At 40.1% G+C, this 15,494-nt stretch overlaps 1 protein-coding gene across 1 annotated transcript in view; it reads right to left on the bottom strand.

The window, feature by feature from the left end:
• Window positions 1-682: 682 nt before the first annotated feature.
• Window positions 683-15,494, bottom strand: part of PPP1R21 (protein phosphatase 1 regulatory subunit 21) — a 69,829-nt gene continuing 55,017 nt past the window's right edge. Inside the window, exons 17-22 of the mRNA XM_044263903.1 lie at window positions 15,027-15,269; window positions 9,303-9,335; window positions 7,914-8,030; window positions 5,012-5,110; window positions 3,849-3,977; window positions 683-1,355 (exon numbers count right to left, since the gene is read on the bottom strand). Coding sequence (XP_044119838.1) covers window positions 1,326-1,355; window positions 3,849-3,977; window positions 5,012-5,110; window positions 7,914-8,030; window positions 9,303-9,335; window positions 15,027-15,269 — 651 coding nt within the window. The 3' untranslated portion in view covers window positions 683-1,325. The remainder of the gene's footprint in view (window positions 1,356-3,848; window positions 3,978-5,011; window positions 5,111-7,913; window positions 8,031-9,302; window positions 9,336-15,026; window positions 15,270-15,494) is intronic.

Here is a 15,494-nt window from a genome sequence, read left to right as displayed (position 1 = left end):
GCTGGTTCAACTGTTAAAGGACTAGAAATGAGCAGGTCACAAGAACAGAAAGGGATAAGGGGCCAAGCCTGGAAAAGCAGAGCAGAATGGGACTGAGTTGATTCACTCAGAGTCCCCAAGGCAGGATCCCAACACTCATTACTATGAAGACTGGGTCTCTCTCAGCAGGCAACAGAGGTCATGGGGCAGAGTCCAAAAAGTTGGCCTTTGTGCTGAGCACAGAAGGAAGCTGGTGATGAGCTCTCAAAGTGGAATAAAGAATTTTGGAGCGCAACCAGCAACTGGTTAGCGAGGATGCTCAAAGGAGATGCAGCAGGTAGAGAGGTGGGGAGAAGGGGTTTAGGAACACCTGAGCAAATCTGGGGACTTGAATATGGGGTGGAATGGGCTGGTATAAGCAGCTGAGAAGAAAGGAGCGATATATTTAGGGAATGCTGGGAGAAACGCCCCTGAGGTTGACACTGAAATCATACAATGTCGACAAACTAAACCAAGGGGAGCCTGAAGTACGATTGCAGGTACTTGTTAAGGCAATTCTCAAAGCCTTAATAAAGGATTGACCAGATAATTGTGACAATCTGGGGTATTAGGTTATATCTAAGTCCATGAGGATTTTGTAACTTTTATAAAAGAAACTTTAATAGGTTTCAGTTTCCCTTATCAAATTTTCATAGCCTGGAAGTTTGATAGAAGTACGAATTTATTGACATCAATTTCTTTAAGCTATTATTCCAACACAGAGAAGGTACTGAAGAGCTGAAGACAATGATAATAAACCTACAAGACCTGAAGTTAAGTCTGCAAGACCCACCCCCTCTGAGAGAGAGAGAGAGAGAGAGAGAAAATCTGAATAAGTCTTCAAAAAGAATCCAGAGACTGCTCCCAATTATAGCAAGAAGTAATGACAGTTGGACAATTTAAGCATTTTATCCAGAAACATAGATCTATTCCATAGATACCAAATCCATTACCATATAATTGAGTTTGAAAATATACAAAATATTTGTTGTTCTTACATAGTGAAATTAAAACCTAATTTTAAAAAGTGCACAGTAAAAACAGCGTAAGGAAACCTACAATATCCATGGTACATGTATTGTTCTCCATTTTACTGTCAACATTACATTCTGTATTTGCCTTATTGGTTACAAATATATTTTAAATGTTTCAAGGCCATTTACAACACTGACTAGTTTACTAGGTCCAAAAACACCCCAGCTTCCTGAAGGCGGCCCGCACTGGACACTGGACGAGGGGTCTGGGTCCTGTAGCTCCGTGCAACAGTAGCAGCTTTGGAAAGAAGTCGCCAACCATCTATGTGTAAACTATCGACTCTTGTTCTTTTTAGAATTTCCCTGTGCAAAGAAAAAGATCAACAATAAGAACACAGACATCTAGAAAAATAACTCCTCATTTATGGTCTGGAAGGCCATACTTCACTTTGGAAAACTTTAGCTTCTAAGAACAGCTGATAACCCTGCATTGCTAACTTTTAATCAAAAAGCAGTCTGTGGGGCGCCTGGGTGGCTCAGTGGTTTGAGCCTCTGCCTTCGGCTCAGGTCATGATCTCAGGGTCCTGGGATCGAGCCCCACATAGGGCTCTCTGCTCAGCGGGGACCCTGCTTCTCCCCCTCTCTCTCTGCCTGCCTTCTGCCTACTTGTGATCTCTGTCTATCAAATGAATAAATAAAAATCTTTAAAAAAAAAAAAAGCAGTCTGTTACTTTCAACTCCCCCACTCTCTATTTCCATGGACCCTATCCCCCTGAGGCTGAGGATTGGCAACAAAGGAAGAAAACAAACCTCAAATATTCATTTTGTTCCAAAGACAGGGAATTTACTGATTTCAGACCCTATTTAGCCTAAACAGGTTTCTTTACTGCTTAATAAATACCTTCTAAATAGGTCTTAATAGATACTAATTTTGAGTACGTGCACTAACACCCAGTGGCAGTGATCTGAAAAAGGAAGCTCAGATCCTGGCTGAAAATGAGCTAAGGGCAGATGTCTTCACTCATTCCCAGGCCCCCACCCAGGTTGAGAGTTGGACTTTCCAGCTTTATATAATAACTCTTCTTTCTGGAAAAGTTCGTTTTTCAAGAAAACATTGTTAACTTGACTCCTATACTTAACTATTAGGTACAAATACATTTTTGTCATGTGTGTGCTTAATGCTTGCAGAACACAACCTTTAATAACAAGATGATGGCCAACAAATGGTTCCAAGATACACTTGGCCTCCAATGGAGACCAGGTCAACTCTGCCATAAGATGATGCCCCAACAATCTAAATTACTAACAAACTGGGCAAGGGAGAGCACAAAATACAGCAATCACGGAATGATCATAAAAAAGTTAACAAAATAAACGAGCTCTGTGTTTAATTAATGACAAATATTTTAAAGACTTGATTACAAAGTTCTGAGAGGACTTGAAAATTCCCTAACTTCTAAAGTAGCTGCAATACAAATTCCTTTGGGACAATGAACTTTGCTGGACTCCATACAAAATCTTCTCAATTCAGAACAAAACGGCTTCTGCAGCTCTAGGGTCTGAAAAGCTTCCCCATAAGCACTGTTCCTTCTTTCCAAACATTAGATGCTAAAACAGGCTTTCTCCTAATATTCAAACTAATATAATGTGCTTTCTACCATGACAAGGAATATAACCTGTGAACTAGCTATAACCTGGGAACTGCTGGGACATCGAGAAAAAGGCCACAGCGGTTGCAGGAGGTGAGATTCAAGAGGACCGACTTCCCCACTCAGCACCTCCAATCTCATTTCCTGAAGCACAAATAATTGGAGAACCATCATCAAAACCACACTGTCTGGCTACAATCACCACAAGATGCCCCAGGAAAGTTATCACACTCTCCTGCTCTCTCCAAAGTAGCGAAAGACCAATGAAGATCATGAAACTATAGGGAACAACAGTATCACACAATGCGGATTCCAATGCACTCGCAAGACAGATCTTCCAGGAGACAGCAACTGAGCAGAATGCTGTCCTCACCACCACTAGCCAATGCTAAAATCAAGCTATAGTGTATTTAGCTCTATTTCTGTCCTAGTCCCAGTTCCCAGAAGGAACTTAATACGTGGCTGCTAGGTCAATGAAAGGCAACAGCAGAGTTCAAAGAGCACAGGTTAGAGACAATAAATCCCCACTGGCACTGGTACATATTGTCTGAGTTACAAAATGTGCAAAGCATCTGAGATGATGCATGGAACCTAGTCCCTGGCTTCCTGAAGCCCACCTGTCCTGGTAAAAGAGCACATACTACGCTACAATAAGAGACATGGGCTATGCAGATACGCACTTCAACATACAGGTAACTACCATTACCTACTGACCCCAGCGTGGATGAGCTGTGGCTTTATGGGAAATGAAATCAAAAGAAATTTCTGGAAAAGAACAAGACATTCCTAGGTTATATGGATGTATATGAAAATAAATCTGCTAAACAAGATGATTCTTCAACAGCACCATTTTAGACTCCTATATTAAAAAAAGAAGAAGAAGAAGAAGAATCCCCATCAAAACCTTCCTAAAAGTTGCCCTAGATGATAAAACAGTAGCAGAAATGCCAAAGGTGCCAAAAATCAAAGGACATAGTATTAGGCCTTAGAGGTCAGACCTTCTCTCAACTTATAACCCAGTCAAAGAAACTGAATTTCATGTTTAAATAAGAGGACAAATGATATGAAGAAAAACCGTTTAAAAACACTTTGAGTCTCTTCACCTTTGCTCCTGAAATGCACAGCAATGAAATACCTTATATTAAATACATTACATATTAAATATTATATTACAGAGAGACTCCCCCGCCCGCCGCTCCTCCCCTACCTTACTGGACATCTTCAATGTGTCAATCTCTTCTCTCTGTTTAGACAATGTCTCGTTCATGCTGCACAGGTGGTCACTCATCATACTTAATTGATCTTCGTAACTCCTCTTGGTAGTTGTCAGCTCGTCCTAAATGGCAAAGGAGCAGAGAGAAAGAAAGAAAAATCAAAAGCCCACTAGTCACATCACTCTAAAGCTTTTTTAATTTATAGAAGGAATTTGAGAAAAGCAACCTATCAAGATGGCCTGTCTGATCAATTAACATAAAGAACAAGCCATTGGCCTGATAAGAACACAAAATTAAAACAAATGGGGGGAAAGGTTTTCTTCTTTTCAGCCTTTAAAATATGCTCTGAATCTCTGTGCAAAAAGACTGTCCTTCTACATCAGGTATAAAACCGTCACAAAAAAAACAAAAGGGCTACATTATCTTTCCAAATTCCTTCGGGTTTTCCAGAGCTTAGGGTAAGGTGGGCAAGTCTGTCTTGGGGCACATTCCCACCAGCCCAGTACCTACTAGCTCATGGCCCTCAGCCCTTAGGCCAGGACCCTCCCTGGGAGAAGCACCTGCATCTGTCTTCCCATCTATGTGCTCTCTCCAGCCCCTTAAAATCTAATCCTGTGCCCCTAGCTAATCGGATAAACTAATCTGAAACTAGGAGGAAGCAGGTGTTACTGTGCTAATGTGTTTTTTCTCCGCCTACATCATGTTTATATTTAATAAAGGCTTTCTAGAAATAAGGCTTTAAAACAAAGCAGTGAGTAAGAAAGAATATTTTACAGCCCAAGCTTTGAGTTTGGTCCGTTTTATGAAACAGTAAAGAGAAGGAACAGAGTCACGTGAATAGAACAAGAGTACAGCCGGCCATGACAGGGATTAAGGGTGGGAGGGATGCCAGAGGTGGGTACATAAGTATCATTTTAGGAAATGCTGACTACAAAGCTATTTAAAATAAAATCAAGTTAGAGAAATAAGCAATATACAACTTTTTGCCTTACATAAGTAAGATATTACTTTAAAATGAGTTAGAAATAAAGTAGTTAGAGAAATATATGTCTAGAGGGTGAATACCACTACTTTGGAAAGGAAATGCTGACTCTGCGGCCCCAGAACTTCCAGTGAAAAGGTATTAACCCCGTGTAGGAAACACTTCTGAACCCACCTGAAGTCTGCTGATGTTCTGACCAGCTACTTTCATGTCTTCTGTCAGTGCGTCTTTAGACTTTTCAGCCAAGGCCAGTCTCTTTGAGAGTGCTCGGCACTGTTAAATCGGAAAACACCCTGTTACTTCAGGGGGCATTTCCCCAAACCAAATTCACTTCAGGCCTGTACCACACACTGGAGTACGCGTAAGATATGGTCCCCCTCTCACCACTTTAATAAGAAAAAATGTCTACTAACTCAAGCCTATCAAGGTTTCTCCTAGCTCTAGCCTGATGACCAGTGGTTACAAAAAACCTAAGTTTGGTTTTTTTTTTTTTTTTAAAGGATTTAATTATTAAGTACTCTCTACAACCACGTGGGGCTTGAACTCACAACCCCAAGATCGAGAGTTGCACATTCTACTGACTGAGCCAGCCAGGCGCCCCTTAAGAAGTTTTTGTTTTGTTTTGTTTTGTTTTTTAAAGATTTTTATTTATTTATTTGACAGACAGAGATCAAAAGTAGGCAGAGAGGCAGGCAGAGAGAGAGAGGAGGAAATAGGCTCCCTGCTGAGCAGAGAGCCCGATGTGGGGCTCGATCCCAGGACTCTGGGATCATGACCTGAGCCGAAGGCAGAGGCTTTAACCCACTGAGCCACCCAGGCGCCCCCCTTAAGAAGTTTTTATACATTTACCCAGGATTCATTTATCCTCACACTGGATGTGAAAAATTGGTTATTTCAAAAGTTGTGAGTGGCATCTGACCATGCAAGGTGAATCCTAACGCACTTTTCTTGTGTTTTAGTCCTCTATTAGAGACAGGGTTACAGAACAATAAAAGCTTTACAGCCCCAGGCTACAGATTAGGCTCTAGGGGAGAACAAAGTGAGGTCAGGAATGCAAAGATCCCAGCTGCTTTCTTTGGGGTTCTACCAAAGCTATGCTCTCCCGAGACAGACCTGATCAAGAAGAAAAAAGAAAAATTCTGTTTCTCACTATTGTTCAAAGACGATGTGCCATTAAAAGGCTCACTAAACTTCTGATAAGGCCATGCATGCGACTGACAAGGAGGACCTGCTGAGACACATCTGAATGCTATGTCGACATTCAGACCCTCAGACTAACTGTTCCCATAAAGTCACATGGAGAGGTCACCACTTCCTGTTTATAAACAAGGAAAAACTAGGACAATGTAGAAATTCTTGCAGCACATTTACCAAGATAAGCAAATCTCTTGGAAATAAAAGAGCCTCAGATATTCCCCAACTACTCATTTCATTCCTCAAAAGAGAATTTCGGGACAGTTCTGCCATTCAAATCAACCACCATCTATTAACCAAATATCTACCATGTGCTCAGCACCACACCTGAAAAAGAGGGAGAGAGTTTTGCAAGATATGGGTCTTCACTGCGGTGGCAATCAAGTGTGAGACACTAATGAGAAGTGCGAGAAGGCAGTTAGGGACCCAGACAAGAACACAATTCCCAGGCTCAGGAGCTCCACACTATGGCGGCTCCACTGTAGGTCAGTCAGCTTGCTGTGCTGCCCATTCTCTACAGCCCAACCAGCTGTTACCAAACAGGTAACATGCAGCTTGTGAGCAATATGGAGCTAAACACATCATTTATTTCAGGGAAAATGTAGCAAGGCCCCTCTCCACTTCCAAGTAACTGGGCTCTATCAACCTCTCTGTGTCTGCAGTGCAGGAGAAAATCACCAAGTCGGTCCCAATAAAGGGTGCTGTCTTTTCTTTCTCAATTTCTTTAACAATTTAAGGCAATATAATTCTCCATCTGCCATCTGTAACTGATCTTTTAAAGTTTTTTTTTTTTAAAGATTTTATTTATTTATTTGACAGAGAGAGATTACAAGTAGGCAGAGAGGCAGGCAGAGAGAGAGAGGAGGAAGCAGGCTCCCTGCTGAGCAGAGAGCCCGATGCGGGACTCGATCCCAGGACCCTGAGATCATGACCTGAGCCGAAGGCAGCGGCTTAACCCACTGAGCCACCCAGGCGCCCTCTTTTAAAGTTTTAAATCAGATACCTTATGGGTATTCTAACATGTTGAGCGACAGCCATTCTGTCTTACCATTTGTCTCATACTCTGATTTCTGTACTTTCTCCTTCATTTTTTCCTTTGTAATTAACAAACTGTGTATGATTTTATTGAGTGTCTTACATAGTGTTTTTCTAATTCTCCTAAGAAAATGAATTATTTGGTTAAGAAGAAAATATAACAAAAAGTAAGATTGGGGCACCTGGGTGGCTCAGTGGATTAGGCCTCTGCCTTCAGCTCGGGTCGTGGTCTCAGGGTCCTGGGATTGAGCCCCACATCAGGCTCTCTGCTCAGCAGGGAGCCTGCTTCCCCCTCTCTCTCTGCCTGCCTCTCTGTCTCCTTGTGATCTCTCTCTCTCTGTGTCAAATAAATAAATAAAATCTTTAAAAAAAAAGATTCCGTAACAAAGTTTTTAAAAGATTACATTTTTTATTTCATCATTCATAGGAACTCATTTCTACCACTTAGAAATTAAAGAGTATTTAAAAAAGAAGAAGGTGTATTTTGCTTTTTAATTTCTCTGCATGAATTTTCCTTGACCTGTGAATGTGTACCTGCCTATAACTCTCTGAAACAAATAATCACTAATACTAATGCTCCAAATATCTGTGATGTGACCATAGGAAAGGTGACCTAGAAGGCTCTCAACTATCTTTCAGTAACCTGGAAAGGACAAATCAGTCCTGTATTTGTTGAAATGAAGATTTTTGTTTGGATATAGGCCAATCAATATGAATTCCAACCAAATTCACATGGATGCACAGACACAGACATCTCTCTTCCAGTAAACAGCAGGAGACTTGGGCAGTGCCCTAATTCCTGCCCAGATTGGGAAAAACCACCAAATGTAATCCACTCTCCACTCACCTCAGCGTAAAAGTGCACTGACTTACTGTCAGCCAGCTGCAGTTGAGAAGTCAGTTCCACTATCCTGGCCATGTAGTGATTTTTAATTAAGTCTTCACGAGATTCCACATCTGGAACCTAAACAGAGCACACAGAGCTAAATAAACAAATGCCAGTGAAATGAAGCACTTCTAGAAAAGACAACCATCACTCTAGAAGAAAAAAAAAGGCAACATTTGTACATTTTCATGTTAAATCTGATAGGAAGTCAGTTTCCCTATCCCTCAAAGAAACTTCAGACAAACCAGGTAAATGTATATTCCAAATTTCTTTTATTCAGCATCCTGCTCATATCAGAACAAAGCTATGGATTCAAAAGAACAGAGCAACAGTGAAGTACTAGGAGGCCCATTACCTCTGTGGCCATGTCTCTCCATCCCACTGTGATGAGCCATAAAGCTGGCTTTCAAAATCTCCATCCTTCTGACACCTATGTCCTCCTCTCAGTGGAAGAAGTCAGGGGAAAAGGAGCATTTACTGGAACCCCTAAAAGCCAAACATTCTTTTCTTCCCCCAAATTATGTTAAGACAGCTCTAATATTCTTAAACACATTAACCAATTAAACTATTTCTATAATGAACAGTTGACGGCCCTTGTCCCAGACCAATGTTTCTTCTAGTTTATTACTCTAGCAATGGTGCACTATGGAGTTTAGTTTAAAAATATATACAGAAGTAAAAAATTAAAAAAAAATATATATATAACTTCTATATATATTCTTCTATATATGTATATATAGAAGTTCAAGATTACCTAAACGAAAGGGCAATAAGGAAATCAAATAACTTACCAACCTACTGGAACTATATTTATCAGCTTGCCACATTGAGTGGAATGCTGAAGAACTTCAGTGTTCCTTGAGAGTATATTTATAAAGTTACATTTTATGTTATATTATATTATATGTTATAAAATTTTATAATATTTCCAAACTCAAAAGCCAAATCTGACCTGGATTCACTCACTTGACGGCTAGAAAGAACTCGCAAGCACACTGTTGGTCAAGGCCCTGAAAAGCCCTGCTCCCCAGCCTGCCCACTGGGAGGCCTGACACCTCACACAGGATGCCAGCCAAGCTGATGGCCAGGCTCCCACCACACCTTGTCAAACTGCCAAGCCAAGTCATTCAACGAGGCGATTACAAAAACAGCCTATAATTTGTTGGTGACGGTTAAAATAGAACCAGCAAGAAAAGCAACATGGACCCGTGGATGGGAGGAGAAAAACACTAACTCCACATTTGCTAGAACTGTCAGAACACAATTTGACAAAGCTGACTTTTGCAGGATTTTGTGAACAAACACACAGCCAAATATTTACAAACAAACGTGATGCCAAGCACACATTACCTCATTGTCAGATGTCCTGGTTAAAATCCCAATCTAGAACATAAGAGGAAAAAAAGCTTTAGACAGACTGTTTTGACTTCCAACACAATAGCTCCAACACTTGTAATATTTTCTCTTCTCAGTTCACACATTTTTAAGTGCACTGGGAGCGCAGACCTAGAAGATGACCTGTATGGTCTTCTATTACCAGGAGGCTGTACCTACAGAAAGCTAACTGCGTTCCCTATTTCCATCATGAGGCAGTAATGGATAATGATCACTATTTCCTTTTGAAATGCTGTAGTCCTTTTCACTGAAACCCAACAAACTGACTGGGAAGAGAAAGAGGAAGAATAGCTCTGACTCATCTTCTCATTTCTATGCCTATTTCCAAAGCAGCAGCCAAGGAGGAGTAAAGACAGTTTTATGGTGACCATAACAACTGAACATTCCAAACAGAAAACACAAATAATACTCTGCTGAAAGTTCAAAAGGAGAAAGAAGAAATACACTTTTGATGTAATGTTTTGACATTAGTAAGTATTCATTTCAGATTTAAATTAAGGAAAAAGAAAATGTAATTTCAGACATGTTAGGGTTCTGCCAAGTTTTTTAAAGATTGCTTTTGTGGATTAAGATTTCAATAACAGATAGTCATGAATAATGGTTTCATGTTATTGTCCAAAGTGGAAAGGCATGTGCTTGGGCACAGTATCTTAAGGAACCATGGAAACTCAGTTTCAGTGGATTCTGATACACTCATAGAGGACACCTGATGAACAGTTTTCACAGATTCTAAATCATCTCCTCAAGAGTATTACTCTGAACACTGAACTGTGTATCAACTGAGTACACGCTAATGAATGTCATGCCCACCTAGCTGTAAAAAGGATCGTTTATAAGACTTATTTTTTTTTTAAAGAACCATAATTTTCTACTCACTGAAGCAGAAGTAGCAATTAGTCTTTCTCTTTTAGTTAAAAACTGTTTACGGTAACATGCCAATCATTTAATTTTATATATTCAAATATGACTACATTTGGCAAAAGGAACTCTGAGCATGCATCTATATTCCGCCTCCTCCCCCTTATCCCCTGACTCCTGGGTTACGGTTTGAGAATGTGTTACAGCACATGGACCCACCAATGAATGGGATCATATAAATGGAAGGAAAACTTAATGTTCATAATTTCAACATTTTCTCATATGATGTTAATGGGAATGTAAACTAATACAGCCTTTTTAGAAAACAATTTGGCATTAAAAGGTCAAGAAACTCTAAAACATTTGTACCTTATGACCTAGTAAGTTCTAACCCTGAGAATACATCTCAAAGACATCACCTGAGATGCAGAAAGCACCTTATGCATCCAAGCAGATGCTATTTAAAACTGTAAAAATTATAAACAATGTCCACTTATAGGTAAACTAAGGTATATTTTATGTAGAATACTATGCAATCAACCACTAAGTTTATACAGATTTCTAATAATAGCATAAATGTTTGTGTATTCACATTAACCTAAAAGGTTTGAAATTTTATATACCAAAATATCAACCATGTGTGAAATTTTGTAGGAAAAATGTTAATGGTAGTTGTTTGGGTATTCAGCAGCATGTCAACTTTTCTCTTCTTTTACCCTTCTGTAGCTTTTAATTATCTACAGTATGCATGTACTCTCTTTATACATAAAACATATATTTCAAATTCTACTAATGCTTTTTAATTCCAGCAAGAACAAGAAATTTGTATTATTCTGTGCTTTTCCTTTCTTGAGATTACTGCCATATTTTATCATGATAAACTGGCAGGTGGCTGAAAGCTCAAATTATACCATTAGATATTTTAATGACAAATACTATGCATTCAACCATTGCAGTGCCATAGGGTAAGAAATAATGTATCTATCTGATATAACTTTTCAGTCTCAAGATGCTGGAACCAAACTAATTTTCTGGGGGCCTGTAAGATGAGCTTCTTTAATTAACTTTAAAGATTTTTTTTTTTTTTTATTTGACAGAGAGAAATTACAAGTAGAGAGGCAGGCAGAGAGAGAGAGAGGGAAGCAGGCTAACTGACTAAATTAACTTTAGTCAGTTAGTCAGTTAATTTTAAAATGGGCACAGGCTTGTTCCTGACACCCAAAAGTTAGATGGGAGAAAGGAGGGACACACAGAGCTACATACTTCATTCAGTGAAATTCACTAGGGGTGGGTGAAAACAAGGGCATAAAATAAAAATTAAAAAAGAATGAAAAGAAAGGTTGAAAAGGAGCAATATCAAGAAGGCAGAAAACACCATCACTTTTTCATCTCAATGGTCTCAGGCTGTTTTTGGCAGGAATCTGCCTCATACAGGACAGAAGGAGGGTTATGTGGTGATACCTGTCTCCTGGCCTGAAATTCTCTTGCCTTGAACTCCTACTGACTTCTGAAACCCATTCATGTTGCCTCTTTTGTGCCACCCCTTCTCCCCCAAGCCTCCTCTGTGACTCCACAGCACTCCACAGATGTCTACCCATGCCTGTGCTCCCTTAGATTGAAAGTAACAAAGACCAACTGTGAAAAAGCAAAGGAGGCTCATTGTGTCTTGGTTCTCTAATCCTGTCCATCACAGGCAATACCCAAAACTGGGGTTCATGGAAACTATGGCACCTCAACTGTGCTGGAAATCATGGGTAGAATTCTGAATTCAAGAAAATCAAGGAGAAGGAAAGAGGAGTTGGATGACAAAAACACATGAGTATACAGGTGATACAGGTTTTGGATGAACAGGTATCAAAAGAAACACCTTGAACAAAGACAGGGAAGCAAAAATGCAAAGAATGTTATCAGTGAAGAGCTCAGTTTGGCATTTTCTACAAGAAAATGTAGAAGACAGGGAAAGAAAGGTAGTCTGGAAAAGGTCATCCACAGACCTCGAATGCCAAACAAGTGAGTGGATTATATTCTATAGATAACAGGGAGCTATCAGAAGTCTAGAAACAAGAGAGTACATAATCAGTAATATACTCCAGGAAAATTACTCTGATAGCACCTTATGAGGTGGGCGGGAGGAAACAGACCCTTAAGAGATGCAAACAGAAGAAAAATCAAAGCCATGTACACACATGCTAACTGAACAGACTAGTTAAGATAACAGTGACTTCCAAACTCATCAAACACAAATAACGCCATCAACACTCATGGCCCAATACTGCTCCACACTATAGGTTCGCCATGTCTTTGGAAATCCTTCTCACTTACATACCTAAGAACCATACATAAGAACCATGCTTCTTACATAAGAACCATACTTGCCATTGAAGATGTTCAAATAAATACAGTCCTCAACTTTGAGCAACTGACATTAAGGACTCAAACACACAATGTTGCCAACTCCCAGCACTTCAAGAAAGGCAACCAGTAAATAAATGAGTTTATGTCAGCTGATATGTTTTCTGACACCAACAGCAACACAAGGCCATGGCTGTGGGGGTGAGGGGGGCTGGTATGACCCCGGATACCTTGGATTCCATCCTAGTTCCATTACTTACCAGATGTGTGACTTCAGGTGAGTTATTTTACCTCTCTGTCCCCCAGTCTCATCTACAAAATAGAGATATGATAGTACCTACAATCTTACAGGATCTGTGTGAGGACTGCCTAAGTTAATGTACTCAAAGTCCACAGCACCATGGCTGGCCCACAATCACTACAGTCATCACTGTTGTATGAGCACTCTTCCAGGTCTAGTCGGGTCCAACAGTTACTTACTCCTGGCCACCAGCAACTCTACTGCTAGTACAAGTGAAAGCTGAGGGAAGAAACCAATGCAAGGAAGCAGAAAGAGAGGGGGTAAAAGAAAAAATCCAATCAAAGGGAAAAAAGTCTGACCTGAACAATGAGACAGTCTCTGAAGGGAAATCCAAAGATGAGTGGTGGTGGGGTTGCACTCTCCCAAATGGTACCTGAATAGATGTCAACATCCTGCTGTGTGTTGAATGTGCCTCTAGATAGTCTGCTTGCCCTCGCCAGAGGCAACGTGCAGGACCTGTGTCTGGGACTGAGACCTGGGATCAGAGGGTCACCATAGGATCATCCTGTGAGCATAGTGTCTACACCAGTCAAAACCCTGAGAAGTTTGGTTTATGTATTTTTGCTTTTCTAAAAATTTTAATTCCTCCCCCATATTTTATTAAGAAAAGTTTCAAATATACAGAAAGTTAAGGAAAAAGTTTAAGAAACATCGATATATCTACCACCAATACTTAATAACTAACATTTTGCTATATTTGATTTATCTATCTATATCTATATCTCTATTTTTTCCCTGAATAGTTGGAAAGTAAATTGCATGTATTAGGATACCTGACCTAAGTACTTGGGCATTTATCTCCCCAAATTAGGATATTCTCCTAAATAATCATAATACCAGTACCACATCCAGGAAAATTATTAATAAACTGAGTTTCTGATACTATTAAGATGCAATAGGGTCTATATACATCTTGAAATAAAAGCTGGTTTGTATGTTTCATTATCAGGAGTGCCCTGAATAGGATGCAAGGTAAATCTGAAAAGGACCATAACTTGCCCTTTCACTGCATCAGTGAGCTACCGTGTGGGTGGGGGGTAGTAATGTCAAAAGCCTTAGGACAGGACTTTCAAGAAGTACCATGGGTCACCCCAAGATCTTCAAGAAAGACTTGTATAAATGTACCTAATAAGGCATGTTTCTGATTATGAGGAGTTTTTCCCCTCTGATTTCTTCATTCCTTGATTTTCTAATTTTTTTTCTTACTGTAGGCAGAGTATTACAATTAGAAAACTTTTCTTAAAGTAACTTTGAAGTTACTTGAAGTAATTAGTAGCTCCAATATTGATGTTTCTTCACCTTCTAAATCACTGCAGTTAAAAATAAGGCAAGAAATATAAGATTGTAGGGGCACCTAGGTGGCTCAGTTGTTTAAGTGTCTGCCTTCGAGGCTCAGGTCATGATCCCAGGGTCCTGGGATTGGCTCCTTGCTCAGCAGGGAGTCTGCTTCTCCCTCTCCTCCCCCTGCTTGTGTGCTAGCACGCGCGCTCTCTCTCTCTCTCTCTGTCAAATAAATTAAAAATAAAATCTTAAAAAGAGAAAGAAAGAAAGAAAAGGCTGTAAGATAACCTGATGGGTTTATGTATTTTATATATACATTATAAAGCTTTCTAGGAACTATGTAATTGGTTTAAAATAGTATTTGTGGCCATTTCTATGAAACAGAAGACATTCAAGACCTTGGTCAGAAACATAACCCCATATTACAAACATTTCTATGGAAAACAGAATCACCTTAAAATTTTACTTGCTAGACCTTTTCCAGGAATACAGTCCTCACCATGGGCAAGTCTCATGCAAAAGCCAATAGCTTTTTGAAGGAGGCATCCTGCTCACCACTTGCTCTTCCTAGGACATGTAGATTATACCTGTTTTATATGGACATGTTATTTATTTATTTATTTATTTATTTATTTAAGGGGTGGGGGTGGTGAGGGACAGACAGAGAGGAGAGAAAGAATCTCAAGCAGGCTCCCCACTGGGCACAGAGCCTGATGTGAGGCTCGACCCACAACCCTGAGATCATGGCCTGAGTCAAAATCAAGATTTGGATGCTTTACCAACTGAACCACTGAGGGGCCCGTCACTGGCATATAATTTAGATGGTTAACATCAAATACTACGTTAAGCCCTTACCGGTTGGCATTAAAAAAGAAGAAGATACTTACCAGACTGGTGCTGTGAGCAGGCTCCAGCACAGCCTTGGCTGAGGCTTCTTCCCGGCCTGCCGCATTCACCCCAGTGGCATTTTCCTGGGCCAACCCGAGCCCCTGCCCACTGCTCGTACTCCTCAGCTTATCCGCAATCCGCTGGTTTTCTTTCTCCAGCTTGATTTTGGCTAACTGTGCTTCCAACATCCAATGTTCTTTTTCCTGCTCCAGTTTAGAGATCTTTTCCAAACTCTGCTGAACCTTGAAAAGCAATAGAGTTCTGCACCTTAGAGGACGATGCAGATAAAACTTAGTGGCTCAAGAAAGGCTTCACAGAACTTCAACCCAAACTACCTCCCAGAAGTAAAAACAAAAAAGCCTGATTGTTAAACAGGGAAAAGGAAATACTGCACAAGACACAAAAAGCACAACCAGAAACTGAGAGAGTGGAGAATAAAATTAAAAATCTCTGTTCTTCAGAAGATA

This window comes from Neovison vison, chromosome 8 (assembly GCF_020171115.1).
Source record: "Neovison vison isolate M4711 chromosome 8, ASM_NN_V1, whole genome shotgun sequence".
In the NCBI taxonomy this organism is placed as follows: Eukaryota; Metazoa; Chordata; class Mammalia; order Carnivora; family Mustelidae; genus Neogale; species Neogale vison.
Note: the sequence above shows the minus strand (reverse complement) of the source record. Positions and strands in the feature narration are given on the sequence as shown.